This window comes from Primulina huaijiensis, chromosome 11, assembly GCF_012295235.1.
Source record: "Primulina huaijiensis isolate GDHJ02 chromosome 11, ASM1229523v2, whole genome shotgun sequence".
In the NCBI taxonomy this organism is placed as follows: Eukaryota; Viridiplantae; Streptophyta; class Magnoliopsida; order Lamiales; family Gesneriaceae; genus Primulina; species Primulina huaijiensis.
In genome coordinates this window covers 19058708-19073826 of record NC_133316.1, presented here as the reverse complement: position 1 = coordinate 19073826, position 15119 = coordinate 19058708, and the positions used below count along the sequence as shown (strand labels likewise).

The 15119-nt window shown below is 36.1% G+C and overlaps 1 protein-coding gene across 3 annotated transcripts; it reads right to left on the bottom strand.

Annotated features, from left to right (window-relative positions):
* Positions 1 to 9195: 9195 nt before the first annotated feature.
* LOC140988544 (probable ribose-5-phosphate isomerase 3, chloroplastic) lies at positions 9196 to 12020 on the bottom strand. Of its 3 annotated transcripts, none has more exons than XM_073457539.1 (2): positions 11047 to 12020; positions 9196 to 9580 (listed from the first exon to the last, which is right to left on the bottom strand). In XM_073457539.1, the coding sequence occupies exon 1, from the start codon at positions 11902 to 11904 to the stop codon at positions 11065 to 11067; it is 840 nt and encodes a 279-aa protein (XP_073313640.1). In that variant the 5' UTR covers positions 11905 to 12020; the 3' UTR covers positions 9196 to 9580; positions 11047 to 11064. The 3 variants fall into 3 exon arrangements, with proteins under 3 accessions (XP_073313640.1, XP_073313641.1, XP_073313642.1); XM_073457540.1 differs by lacking the exon at positions 9196 to 9580 and adding an exon at positions 9929 to 10276; XM_073457541.1 differs by lacking the exon at positions 9196 to 9580 and adding an exon at positions 10624 to 10642.
* Between the last annotated feature and the right edge of the window lie 3099 nt (positions 12021 to 15119).

The window sequence follows — 15119 nt, the reverse complement described above, 5'->3', positions numbered from 1 at the left end:
ATAATTTTTTTATATTTTTATTTATATTATATATTTTGATATGATATTTAGTGAATGAGAAACTATTTTGAACAATTTTTAATTGTTTGTTGTTTGTTTAATTAATTTAGACCTTATATTTAAATATTTTACTAATAAAACATGTAGAAAGTTTACATATTATATTTTATAATATATTTATATTATTAATTTAAATAATTATACCAAAACCGAATTAACCGACCGAAATAACCGAACCGTTTTGATAGAAAACCGAACCAAACCGAAGAAAAATGGTTCGTATATCGGATTATATTTCTAAAACCGAAAACCGAAAAAACCGAAAACAAAAACCGAAAACCGAACCGAACCGACCGATGAACACCCCTAATTAATATGTGTGATTACTTGGGAAGTTCTCATGCGTCAAGTTATTGACGCTACACCACTTGATCTGGTTAAGTAAGTGAGCCATAAAAAAATGACGACAAATTTTGACCGGTTGTATTGTCTTTGTTGGGGACAGAACCGATGATAGAAAAAATGACAAGATTGATTTCTAGAAAATATGAGACAATACCAACAGATAGACACACATCTCTTTGAACTCATGGACTTAACAACCAGACACATTAGCATTCAAATAGATTCATTATGCATCGTACAAGTATAAGAAAATAAAATCATATTTTTATTAACAACTTCTATTAAAAAGTGCTTGATCCATAATGACGGATTCTCTAGCAATTTCAAAACCTAGATTCTGTCCATGCTTTTATCTGGTTTTTTAACATTTATTTTATTTAACAGGTATTTTCATGAGACGATTCAACCATGTTTATATTTATATTAAAAAGTAATATTTTTGAAATTCAATTTTCGTATCACAAAATTAACTCATAAAACCGTTTCACATGAGTTTTTGTGTTATTTTATGGGTAACTTATGATTCAGTACCCTAAACTTTTCATTTTTGGTTTTAATACCCACTTTTCAAAATTTTCCCAAAATACCCTTTATCCTTAATTTAATTAAATTGATTTTTTTTTTAAATTAAAGGCCCATAATGCTTCCGTAAAATAAATTAAATCTTTTACTTCTTTGACCAAAATGCCACCGGGTTATATCCACCGTATTTTACGGACTGCTCCTCACAATCCAACCACACGATCGCAACCGATGGTTACCGACGCAGATTCCTTCAGCAGAACTTAGCACAACCCTAATTCGTTTCCTACCTTAGGGTGTACAGCAAAAGATAAAATTTTTTGAAAATAATACATAAGAGGGGCTAAGAGCAAAGATCTCTTTATTCAAACACAAACATATTATTTTTACATTGAAACCTCCTGTAGAGGAGGAGAAACTTGCTTAGCTACTTATAGTAGCTGAACTTGAACAACACATAAAGAGAAAATATTACAACTTATGATTGAAAGAAATGAGGAAAATGTTCGATGATCTTCACTTCCTTCTTCTTGCTTTATTTATAGAAGGCTTCTTCGGATTTGAAATCCGGACTTCAAATCTTGATAAGCCTTTACAGCTTGCCTTGGGACCATGTAGTGGGTGAGTGGTCTTTTAAAATGGTCCTTCCACTTTTCTTGCAAAATGTCTTTTTCTAGATTATTAATCTAGAAATCAACTTCTCATCTTCTCTTAGCTCTCCGAGATACCAATAGAGATGAGTCTGGAATAGATCTGCTGTTATCTCATCACCCTTTTCTTTGTACATTTTAATTATTGATCTGAGAGCAGCAACTTCACTTCTCTTGTAATTTATCCTTCTTTTCAAAACTTTAAGATATACTCGATACATCTTTGAGTTTTGATTTTCTGGTGTGTTTTACTGGTTCCAAATTATCCGTATTTATACTGTGAAATTTTGGGTCCAGTTTCTTGTTTTGATTGGATTTCCTTTATCTTTAAAGATAAGATATCCAATGTTCTTTGTCATTTTTCCACCGATTATTGGTGGTCCTGTCCTTCCACTCACATGGTGGATTTTCTTTTGGTGAGTGGGTTTGGTCACATGTCCCTTTTAATTTTGTCGAGGAATCTTAGGCTTTTTGTATCCTCGAGAAAAATGTGAATGTGGTCCTTCCCCACTTGTCCTTGCTTCGGTAAAATGTTTCCGATCAGATCTCGGTTTGAAACCTTTACCAAATTCCGGTTCTTTCTGATTCTGGCATTCAAGGCAGATGTTTTCTGACCATCTTCCTATGTGTGCCATATTACAGAACTTTCGGCGAGTCTCTTTACTTGCCGGCATCTTGCTGTTCCACAGAAGATTTCTTTTCTTTTCGAATAGATCTTCTGCAAAGCTTGTAGTTTTTCCTGTCATAGTGTTTAACAGGAATGATCCATTTAAAGAATTTTGGTAAAACTTAAATGGAAACTTGACTTTGTCCATCTCTGTGAGACAGACCCAGATACCCCATGCTCTCCTGGTAGACATATCATCTTCATTAAATGAAGAGACTAAGGGGGTTTCATTTGTAGGAGGATCCTTTATAAATTTTTGAGAATTCATATCTGGCCTCCTTAGCTTGATAAAATGAAAGGCTTCGTGTGAGCCTTTTCCTGCTGGTTCTGGTGCTGCACTGAAAAAGTATAGCTCCAAAACATCTCCTCTGGATAAATGATCATTATTTGCCCAAGTCTCATGAACAGCTTCCTGAATCCATTTTGGTAATGCTGATATTTCCGGGAAGCTGGGCGAAGTAGTATAAACTGAGGCAAGAGCCCCAAATTCATACCAGGCTTTGACCTCCTTTGGATATGAATTTTGTTTCATCCATACCCTAGGATATTTTCCTGCAATATCAACTCGAACTATGGCTAGGTTGATGCCAATTCTTGTATTTAATTTCTCCCAATTCTGTTGGTAAACCTGAAATGGAAAAATTGTAGTTTCATTAGTACTAACCTTAGTTTTGCCTTTGTCAGTACGAGGCCTAAGGTTGATCTCTCCCTCTTCAATCCCCGAGGTGAAGGGTTGACTTGAGGACTCGAGATAAGGATCTGGAGTCTCACTTTTTGTTTTAGCCGACTCATCTATAGATGATCCCGACTTAACACTTGTGCTAGGGGTACTTGAATCCCCTGCTCCAGGAATAGAGCCCTGTACTCGAAAACTCTCCATTTCGGAAACCAATGGTTTCTCAATGCCTTGGAGGATATGCCTTTGCATTACAGACCATAACTGAGTATATGCCTGTAAACATCCTGTGATTCGATCAGAGACAATTCTCTTATCAGCTTGTTGAAGCCTTCCCGCAACTTCTGCGTTCAGTGCTAACTTGTTAAACTCGGTTTGAAGCATTTCAAGGTGTTCCCTCAAATGCCTCTGCATCTTGATAATAGCATCAATGTCAATGCTGTCCATCTCTTGTTAAAAAATCTGCAAGAATGTTTTCATGAGATTTAATTATCATAATATCAAAAATATAATTTTGACATAATGTCTGCCATCTTAATAATCTAGCCTTCTCAGGTTTAGATTCAATTCTATTCCTTAAGAAAGCTTTCACCTGTGTGTTATCAACTTTCAAAGTGAATTTCTTTGCAAGTAAAAATAATGGCCATTTTTCAAAAGCCCTTTTTACTGCATAAAATTCCTTCTCGTTGATATGTCATCTTATGGCTTCTGCATCTGAGAATAAACCGCTACAATACCTGCATGGTTGTTCTCCATCTGGTGTGAGCTTAGTAAGAACTGCTGCCCACCAATGATCACTGGCATCAGTATACAATACCAGATCATCCTCATCTTGAGGAATAGCCATTTTTGGAAGATTCTTACAAATCTCCTTTAATTGGCATAATCCTTTTGTGTGTTCTTCATTCCATATAAATCTAGCATCTTTTTTCAATAATGGACTAAACACTTTCCTGTGTTTTGCTATGTTTTTAATAAACATCCCAGCAAAATTAACAACTCCTAAAAACTTTGAAGTTGCTTCTTGTCTTTGAGACTTTCTGGAAAATTCTGCACTTTTTCCACTATGTGTTCTTGCAGAATAATTCCTGATTCATCGATTTCAATTCCGAGGAATTCAATCTTTCTTGTCGCAATGACTACTTTCTTTTCAGATAAAACCAGTCCTTCTTTTTTATAAACATTAGAGAAAATCTCCAAATGCTTAACATGTTCATTTATATCTTTAGACGCTATTAAAACATCATCAATATAAACAAACATAAATTTAAAATAATCTTTAAAAAGATTATCCATCTTTCTTTGAAATATCTGAGGTGAATTAGCCAATCCCATTGGTAATACTTCCCAAATATAATGTCCCTGAGGTGTAGAGAAAGCTGTGAATTTCTTGCTTTCTTCTTGCATCCGAATCTGATAAAATCCGGACTTACAATCGAACTTAGAGAATATCTTAGCATTGCGTATGCAACTTATTAGATGTTCTCTACTAGGTATAAAATACCCATCAAACTTCAGAATCTTATTAATTTCTTGATAATTAATAACTAATCTGGGTTTTTCTCGTTTTATCTCACCATGATTTCTTACCAGAAAACCTGGACTACTATATGGTGACATTCCTGCTTTGATTAAACCAAGGTCCAAATGTTCCTTGATTATAATCTGCATATCCCTTTGATCTATGATATTCATTGGGATAGGCTTGCAACGGACAAATTCATACTCTTTACCTTCCTTAATTTTAAGGCAAGCTTTGAGTTGATTTCTGTCCCACCATGCCAAAGGATCTTCATTGTAATTTTCTTTGATCCTCTTCTTGACATCTTCTAAGGATACCTTAGATTCAAACTCTACTTCATTCTGATGTAAAGTTATCTTCAGGTATTCCATATCTTCTGGTTGGAGAGTTTTATCTGCTCTTAACTGGAGCATTGTTTCTCCAAACTTTCTAGAATCTTTCATTTTTGGGTTCAGAAGTTGTCCTGAATCACCACGCTTGCTGCGAAACTGGATCGGCAATTTTCGGTAAAATGCCTCTCTTAGTCTCTGGACTATAATTTTGTGGTTACAAGGAGTTGTAAACACCAATCTTCTAGTCTCATTTTCTTGGGTATAGGATTTGAACATTTGTAGGAAATTGTTTCCTAGTAAAATGTCAGCTCCTGTATCATGGAAATAAATTGGTGGTGTCTTCACTTTGTACCAAGGTGTTTGCCCAGCACCGCCAATCATTATTTCAGTCATCTTAATCCCTTTACATAAGATTAAGATTCTTCTGGAAAAACTCTTCCAGCAATCTTTGGTAAATCTTCTTCCAAATTATTTGGAAAAACTCCTCGTTTTGCTGTACAAATGCCAGCACCTGAATCAATATAAGCAGCAAAATATTCGGCCTTATATTGTTCATATAACATTCCGACTGGAATGTATATGGAGAATGGACTTGTGGTCATTGGATTTTCCACATCTTATCTTCTGCCATAAACTCCATTCCATACTCTAGACGTTTCCCGGGTTTATGTTCCTCACGAAACTCTAGTCCAAGAATCAGTTGATCTGATTCTTTTCCTGGAATTCCTGTGAGATGAACTTCCAATTCTCCAACTTGGATCATTCCTTGGTAAGTTCATATCATAGATTGTTCTAAATAGTAGATGATATTACAAGGAAATTGATTTCTTTGTTTCGTAATATCAAATACTATTTCGACTTCCTTCCACCCTTCTGGGCATCTAAGCTTTCCTATTGTTGAAAAACTTTTTAGCTCCTGTTGGGTTTCTTGAACAGGGGTTTTTCCCCATCTGTAGCTTGTAATCCTATCTCCTTGAAAATATAGTCTTCTTGATTCCAATCTAAGACTTTGATTCCTTTGTAGAATCGGTTTGTCTTGTATTTGGATATCTGTTTCCTGTATTACCGGAAACTCAACTCGTTCTGGATAAATTGCCTGAGCAACTTTTCCGAATATTTCTGGTATCTCAATAAACTCATTTCTAATAAACAACTCTGAATGATGTGTATTAGATAAAGCATATGAGATTTGATAGGTAATAGAATATGGTCTATTACATTCCTTCATCAGTCTTTTCTCCTTGAAATTTTGATGTAATGTCAAGGCTCGACTGAAATCTCGATCTGCCAGGTTGTAGGCTATCATTGGATAGATAACTCCTACAATCTTTCCTGCACAGAGATTTCCTGAGATAGTTCCCAGTACTGAATCTTGAAGGTTCCCCATTCTTTTATCGCATATAGCAATATCAATGGGTGAATCTATACCTTCTTTAAAAGTAGCTTTTATCATAATTTGGATTGCTCCAATATGAATCCAGGACATAGTCCTTGCTACTTCGATCTTGAGTTTTTGTAATTCCTCCTTAATTTCTTCAGAAGGAATTAACTGCATCTCCATTCTATTTCCAGTAAGTTCCATTGGGATTGCCATTTCCCTTCTAGAAACTTTATAGATCAGATGATGCTTTCTGTTTCTTAGTCCAAGATTTCCTAAGAACTTTTCTACCTGTCTTGCAGAGAATCCTTGATATCTCTGTAGACTAGGATTTTCTTTCATAATCCTTTGGACCATGTTATGAGATATTGTTGTCTGGCTAAAGAACCCAGACATATCCTCATGTGTTTCATGTCGAAACACCTCGTTTTCAGTCAGATTCCGATTCAGTTCCATCGGATTCTTCCTGACTTAGGACTTCTTCTTCTTCATATATACTTTCATCTGAAGCAATGTCCTCAAATCTGTATACCTGAATAAGATCTTGGTAATAAACTGCTTCTTCAATATCCGGAGTTGGATCGAAGCGTTTAATACCTCTTTTTTCATTTTCTGGACAGTTAGTCGAGATATGTCCTCTTGCTCCACATGTCCAGCAATTACAGTCCTTAAAACTTTCAGTAGCTCGTGTATGAGCCCTTCTGAAAGTTTTCTTTGTAGGTGTTCTTCTTTTGCTTCGAGATGTACTCGATGCTTGAGAGGATATCCTACTCCTTGATGGTCCGCTTCTTTGTCCAGATTTATAAGATCTGGCTTTTTTTCTAGACCATACTGTTCTTGGTTTCCAAGAACTTCTTCCACTTCTAGCATAAGGATGAGTTCTGAAACTTTTCCTTCTATGCTTTTGTGGTTTACTTCCAATAATTGTTGGAAGATCATTTTCCTTACAACAAAAAGGAGTACGTTTGTTAATACCCCTTAATCGTTTGTAATTCTTTTGTAATGCTACCAAATGACACCATTCCGCCAATTTTCCTTTAAGGAAAGAAGCTCTTCGTGCCAATGTATCTGGATTTCCAGGTACATATTCCCTTATGAGCATTTCTCTCCAGGGGTTTGGCATCTTTGCGAAGAAAAGCTGCATAGCTATGTCTTATTCGACTTCTGAATTCCATCTATATTTAGTGAATAACATAATATATTCATCTACTAAACAGATGTCATGTAATTCAAGACTATACAGAGCTTGAGTATATTTCTTCCTCTTCTCTGTGTCTTGACTATTAAAATAGTCTACCTCTATAAATTGTGCTTTAAATAGGGTAGCCATTCTTCCGGCTATCTCGTTTAGAGATTCTCCGGCTAGGACCGACTCTTTAGTTTCCACCGAAGTCATGTCCCAAGCAATTTTCACTGATCCCATAAGACTCATTTCTAGAAGTTTAATGAATCCTTCTCTGTTGAGATCAAGTGTTCATGCTGCAATTCTCATAGCAGATGTCCAATCGTCTATGAGTTCTTCTCTGTTTTTGAAATCTAATACATCAAGGTTAAGCATAACCCCGTAAGGATGTATAGGATCTAAAACAGTTTTCCCATAGGGGGTTTGGTGCAAGGGACTTTGATTTCTCCTTGTCCTTGTTCCCGCTGGGTGTGAACCTCCACCTGTCTGGAAATCAGTTTGAGATTCTCTCATGTGTATATTTTGAGATCCCACACTTTCCTTTGGTGGTTCTTGTGAAGATGACCAAGTTATAGCAGGTGTTTCACCTCCTGCTGTGTTCATCTTTAGATCTACAACTTTGAGATTTGCGAAAGATTCCGCAAGTTCTTGTAGATCCTCCAGACCAATCCTTTCTAGAGTTGTCATCAGATTAATTTCTTTTCTGAGACAGACTTAATTAGATTGATCATCTTTTCTTCTTCAGTCAAAGGTTTTGACACCACTCTGGCCTTTCCTTGTTGATGTAACAAAGGTTCAGTACCAAATGATGGTGGTAACCATCCTCCTGAAGTTCTTTTACTAGAATCTGGTTGTTGTTCTAGTTTCTGAATTCTTGTTTGAATATCCTTTAATATTCCAAGAATTTCTTCCTGGTTTTCAAGGATTTTTTCAACTCGTTGCGGTACAAAGTATAGCATATTGCCATAGTTTTGTACTGTTTTCTGAATTTCTCTAAGATCTAAAGAGAGCTTAGAAGAATCTGGTATAATTTCCATAAACTTATTAGATTAAATCATAAGTTTACCTGAGGGTGCTTAGGCTTCTCTTTCTGCTCTGGATATCTAACAACAGTTAGATGTTCTTGTATATATTCCAAAATATTGGAATAATTCTTGTAAATTATTTTTCTTGAACCGAAGTTCGGATTCATAATTTTCGAAATTCTCCTCCTCAAACATTTCGTTTCTTTGTAACAATAAATTTTGTGTTTGAAATAAATTAAACTAAGGCTCTGATACCATTTTAGGAAAGCGCGATGATCAATTAAAAGAAAATAGGGAATAAGGGCATTTTTGGTATTTTAAAGAAAATTTCTCTCTCCAGATACTAAAACCTACATTCTTTTTCAAAATATACTGATACACAATTAACCCTTATTTTATAACAATCAATCCGTAAAGATTCGCAGGTTTTCTAATAAAATATTATTAATTTTAATAACAAATTGACTAAAGTAATGCGAATAAGGGTAGCTTCGCTAAAATAAAATATTCTGCCATCTGGGTTCATTCGTATCAAACTCGAATGTCGGATTCGAATTTTTTTTTTAAATCAAAACTTAATTTTTAAAATAAATTTAGTAATAAAAATACTAATCTTTGTTAATATGATGTTCAATATATATTTAAATAGGAAAAAACTTGTGTGAGATGGTCTCACATATCTCATTTTGTGAGACATATCTCTTATTTGAGTCATCCATGAAAAAATATTATTTTTTATGCTAAAAATATTAATTTTTATTGTGAATATCGGTAAGGTTGACCCGTCTCACAGATAAAAGATTCGTGAGGCCGTCTCACAATAAACATATTCATATAAATATGACTTTTCTATTAGCCGTAAATTCAATCTGCTAATCAGTTCAAAACAGCCCATTTATTTAATCTTCGAAACTTGTAATTTCTCAGTTCCGAATTATGCTTTTGATTCTGGTCTTTATTCCGCCTAGTTTATGTGCTTTCCATATTTAAGGAGTGTGCAGATACGCTTGAAAATGTGAAGCCTTGTTATGCTGTCTGTATATGACAAGTCCCAGTTTTATCAGTTGATCCAGCACGCATAAGTCTGGTATTGTAAAATATAACAGCTCGATATCCGTAGTTGATACGAAAGCACACCGCGGCCATCTTTCAAGATTTCACCCGGACGGAGCATTAGAAGTGGTATCAAACAGAGAGCGAACGTTAGGATATTGCGCTACCTACATTTAGATTACATAGAAGGTTAGTAGAGTTGAGGTCTGCTTACCATGGAATCAATACGGGACATATCATATTCCGGGCTTGACTATTGAATTTCTGGATATATTTAGAAACAAGTCTCTGTGAAAGTTCCCATCTATGTAGGCAACAAAGTCTGATGATACATTTGGTCCATAAATCGGGTAAGTATTATTGAAGTCGATGAACATAATACAACTCATGGAAATAGTAGAAAAAGGAGGGGGTGATACACTTTACCTCTTAGCAACAAAAAAAGAGGGAAGCTTGGCATCAATAGTGGATCAGCAAGTAGGGGAACCGAAAGGAAGCAAGCAACTAGCAGTCTATTGACGTCATCACGCACAATCACATGGAGATTATGTTACTTTAGAGGGTGATACACACACACATCATATGTCATTGATCTTTTGTACATATGGAGGATATACGACAGGTCAATCAACTATACTGCTTCACGAGGCTCAAAATTTGGAATGTTATCGACGGTTTTACACGATTATGCCACCAATTTCAGGCAATCAGAGTCACACAAACATGTCAACTTTAATAGAGGCATATTTATCTAATGGTCGCGTGCATGAGAGAATGGTTTCCAAATCCATCAATAATAGAACCACCAATATTTCAGGGCTAAACCTAACAAAGTACCAAAGCAAGGAAGCCGCTTCTCGGACCTACAAAACAAGAACTTACTCGCATAAAAGTCACATAAATCCTCGGAACCACTTTAAGAATCACAACTCGGGTGAATCACCATGTTCAATTGTGATGAGGAATTCATATTCTGAAAGATGTGTGATTATAATGTCCTTAGTTCTTAATCAGCCTGCAGATATATCCAGCAAATGGGGCAATTATTTTCCTAAAACATGGATAAATATGGAAGTTGTGCAACCCATAGTTTATAGTGTAGCCCACTCAAGTCCCCTATCCCGTTGGCATGCGCGGCAATGGATCCACAGGCTTGATGGATGCATATCACCAATATTACTTCTTTATTAAATCTGTTAGTTTGCCCGCATTCTAGGACTTGCCTCCACCTACCGCACGGAAATATCATAATTCACTCAACGATCTTAGCGCTGGACCACTCACCAAAACATATCCACGGCTCAAGCAAAGTTCCTCTCACCAAAACAAGGAAATGTTTTACAGGCAAAGAAGGATACTGATGTGTGCCACATAAGAATGCAAGTCGATAAAACCATGTTTTTGAAAAAAACTTAATAGTTGATCTGTGAAACAAAATGCATCTGAAAATAATTAAAGAAACAGAGGATCCGAAGAATTTTCTTTCAACTCATCAACAAGATAATCTTTTTCATTTTTATCAGTTCATTCCACTGAGCTACAACGAAATTTGCAGCAAAATTAATTGTATCGAGACAATGTAGATTAAAGAGACAAAATAAATTTCAAAAAATTCTTCACATTTTCTGCTTACCCCATGTCAAAATTATCTTCACTTGGTTTTGATACTCACTCCTTCGCCGCCTGCAATAATCACAGCAGTTGTCATATCTAAGAACAAGCCATGCTCCACCACTCCTTGAAGTGCCACAATCTCCTTCCCCGCCGCTCTGGAATCCTTTATCGGAGTCATGAAATACAAATCCACAATATAGTTCGAATTATCAGTAACATATGGCTTCCCATTTCCATCCAATCTGAGCTTCGCCTCACACCCTTCTCCCTTAAACATTTCCTGGAGTCTCACCAAATTGTAGTTCCAACAGAACTGAACAACCTCCACAGGCATTGCGAGACCCGATCCGCCGAGCCCAGATACCAGTTTAGAGTCATCCACCACCACGACGAATTTATCCGAAGCGGCTTCAACCATTTTTTCACGCAAAAGTGCTCCACCTCGGCCCTTCACCAGGTCGAGATTTGGGTCAACCTCGTCCGCTCCGTCAATGGCGAGGTCCAGGTGCGGATGGGCGTCGAGAGTGGAGAGTTGGATTCCAAGTGAAGCGGCTTGTTCTTGGGTTCTTTTGGATGTAGGCACACCGACTATATCCGTGAGTTCGCCGGATTTGAGCAAAGCTCCAAGCTTGTCGACCACGAAGGCGGCGGTTGACCCAGTCCCGAGGCCGAGTACCATGCCGCTTTTCACATACTCAATGGCTTTATCGGCGGCAAGTTTTTTAAGGTCATCTTGAGTGAGAATCGGGGCGGAGAGGCACTTGATGGAGAACTTGGAGGGGGTGGTGTGTAGGTGGAAACGGGAGGTGGCACGCTGAAGGGAAGATGTTGAAGTGGGGGAGGGAAGAAAGGCGGCGGTGGCTGTGGCGGCTGCCATTGTAGGAGAATGGGTGGTGGAAATAATATCTGGGAAGGCTGATCAGATATACAACGAGAACAACTGAATCTGATCTGCCTCTTGTTCGTGGGTAAAGATTTTGGGGTTGGGAGTTGTTATATTATAATAAAAAGTACGTATTTCGTCTCACAAATCTTTATCTGTGAGATATTTTTACGAATTTTTATCTGTAAGACAGATCAAACCTAACGATATTCACAATAAAAAGTAATAATTTTAGCATAAAAAATAATATTTTTTCATGGATGACCCAAATAAAAAGTCCGTCTCACAAAATATAACCCGTGAGACCAGGCATGTTTAACGGACCGGTTCGGGCCGGAACCGACCCGGAACCGGTCCGATAAGCCCGGAACCGGATCCGGTATGTGAGAATCGGACCCGAAACCAAACACAATCAATTAATTTGTGGGTTGAACCGGTTCAGTATTTTCTGAACCGGTTCAACCGGTTCCGGATCCGGTTCCAAACCGGTTCCGGGACGTATCCGGAACCAACCCGGAACCGGACCCGGATCCGACAATCGAATTTTTAAAAAAAAAAATGAAAAAGGCACTTGGGCCAACGGCTGCAAGGCTGCACATTTGCAGCAGCCAACATTTCAGTAGTCGTTTTTCAACGGCTACTGAAATGGTTTAATTTTTTTTTTTTTAAATTTGGCCCCCAATTTTGGGGGTCAAATTGGAAATATATATTTATTTTTTAACCCTCAAAATCACCTATAAATACAAGTTATTTTTCATATTTCACATATCAATTTTCTCTCAACTTCTCATTTCTCTACAATCAATATATTTCTTTGCTATCATTTCTCCAAATATATTCAATAATTGTGTTATAATTTTATCTATAATCCATATTATTTTTATTGTTATTTATTTAATATTTCGCAATTTACTCATACAAATATTCGAATTTCAATGGCATCGTCTTCAAACCGTCGTGGTGGTCGTGACGAATACGCTCCCGATTTTGGTGAACATTTTGGCTACATTCCCGACTTTGATGAAGTTGAACCTGGTCACGAGGATGAAGAAGCCATGGAACTCCCCAACAAAGATGTAGGGACGCCATCGTCTACTCGAGCAAGCAACACAATGTCAACGAGCACGACGACAGCCCGTGCAAAGCGAAGCAAAGTTTGGGATCACTTTGATATTGAACAACAAGGTACGAATAACTCTTTTGCCGTTTGTAAAATTTGTAAAACGAGGTATTCTTACAAAACGGGTGGTGGTTCCGGTGGTACCGGTACTTTGAAAAAACATTTAGTTAAGGTACATAAACTTGACCCTGATACGCTACAACCATTTGGTAGGGAACCAATACAACAACAAATTAATCCTTTTAGTGGTAAAGCTTTTACAATTACAAAAGAAATTTCTCGGAAAGCTATCGTAAAGTTTGTTACCAAATGTTGTCAACCTTTTATAATAGCTGAACAAGAAGGTTTTGTTGAATTTACTAGTACTATTCAACCTGGTTTTCATAATATTTCTAGGCACACACTTAAAAAATATTGTTTTGATATTTACAAAGAATATAAAGAAACACTAAAATCGCATCTTTCAAATATTTCTTGTAGAGTTAGTTTGACAACTGATATTTGGACTAATTTAAAATATGAATCATATCTTGTTGTTACATGTCATTGGATTGACGAAACTTGGACTATGCAAAAAAGAATTTTAGCGCTAGATCATTTAGAATCGTCTCACAACGCATACACTATAGCTAGATATGTTTTAAATGTTGTTAAGATTTATGGCATACAAAATAAAATAATGTCGATAACGTTAGATAATGCGAGTGCCAATACTCTTGCAATTAAATATCTTAAAGATTCACTAAAACCAATTTTAGAAGGTAATTTGCTTCATGTTAGATGTGCGTGTCATATTATCAACTTATGTGTTAAATGTGCTTGTGATGAACAAATGTCCACTGTAATAGAAAAATTCAAATTATGTGGGAAATTATTACGTGAAAGAAGATATGGACGTGACTGGAAAGCACTAGTCGAATCAACCGGAATTAAATTTAAAAAATTTCCTCTTCCTATTGAAACTAGATGGAATTCTTTATATCACTTGCTTCATACTTTATTACGTTTTCAAGATTTAGTTACTCCGTATTATAATAATATTACAACACAAGCTTTAATGCTAACAGACGATGATTGGAATATTTTGAGTAAATGTGTTTCTTTGTTAGAAATTTTTAAAGAAGCAACCGAAAAATTTTCTGGCATTAACTACCCTACTTCAACCATGTTTCTACCTTTGCTTTTCAATATGTTTTATAAATTTATTGAATATCGCGATGATTCTATTATGCGTGATTTTGTTGCAAATATGGAAAACAAATTTTTAAAATATTGGGAAACTATCCCAATTGTGCATGGTTTAGCAACATTACTTGATCCTACTCAAAATCAAGGAGGATTAGACGTGTTCTTTGAATATTATGCTAAATTTCTTGGGAAGAATGTTGACGATCAAAAGAAGTCAATCATGCATTCTCTCCAAGAATTGTTTGATTTGTATGCTAGTGAACAATGTGATGAACCGAGTGCGCAGTCGGAGGAGATGCCGACATATAAGAGCAAAAGTGGAGCACTGAACTTCTTTCAAAGTTTGAAACGACAAAAGTTCAAAGGAAAATCGGTGACAACAACCAATTACAATGAGATCCAAATTTATCTAAGTCAATATATTGAGACTACGGATAATTTGGATGTTCTTGATTGGTGGAAAGTAAATTCTAAACTTTATCCAGTGTTATCTGCAATTGCAAGAGATGTCCTACCCATTCAAAGTTCAAGTGTAGCTTCCGAATCAGCATTTTCAGTATGTGGAAGAATCATTGGTGACCAAAGAACTAATTTAAAGCCAGAAACACTTTCCATGCTAACGTGCCTACAAGATTGGTTTGCAGCAGAAAAAAAGAATAGGACCTCTGGCGCGATCGACGAATTCCAAAGCTCAAGTTCCGACGAAGATCCAGAATATTCTAAATATATTTTAATAAATCGTGATGAATTTTAGATTAACAATTGTAAAAGTAAATGTTTAAGTTATTCTGTTAAAATTTTTTTATGTAATCATAATTATTTGCAATCAAAATTCTAAATAAAAAATTCTCCATTAATATGACTAATTTTAATTATATAGTAAAATATAATAAATTAAAGT

Bases quoted from the DNA above. Each gene is read 5' to 3' on its own strand.
- LOC140988544 (XM_073457539.1), bottom strand. From the start codon at position 11,904: ATGGCAGCCGCCACAGCCACCGCCGCCTTTCTTCCCTCCCCCACTTCA.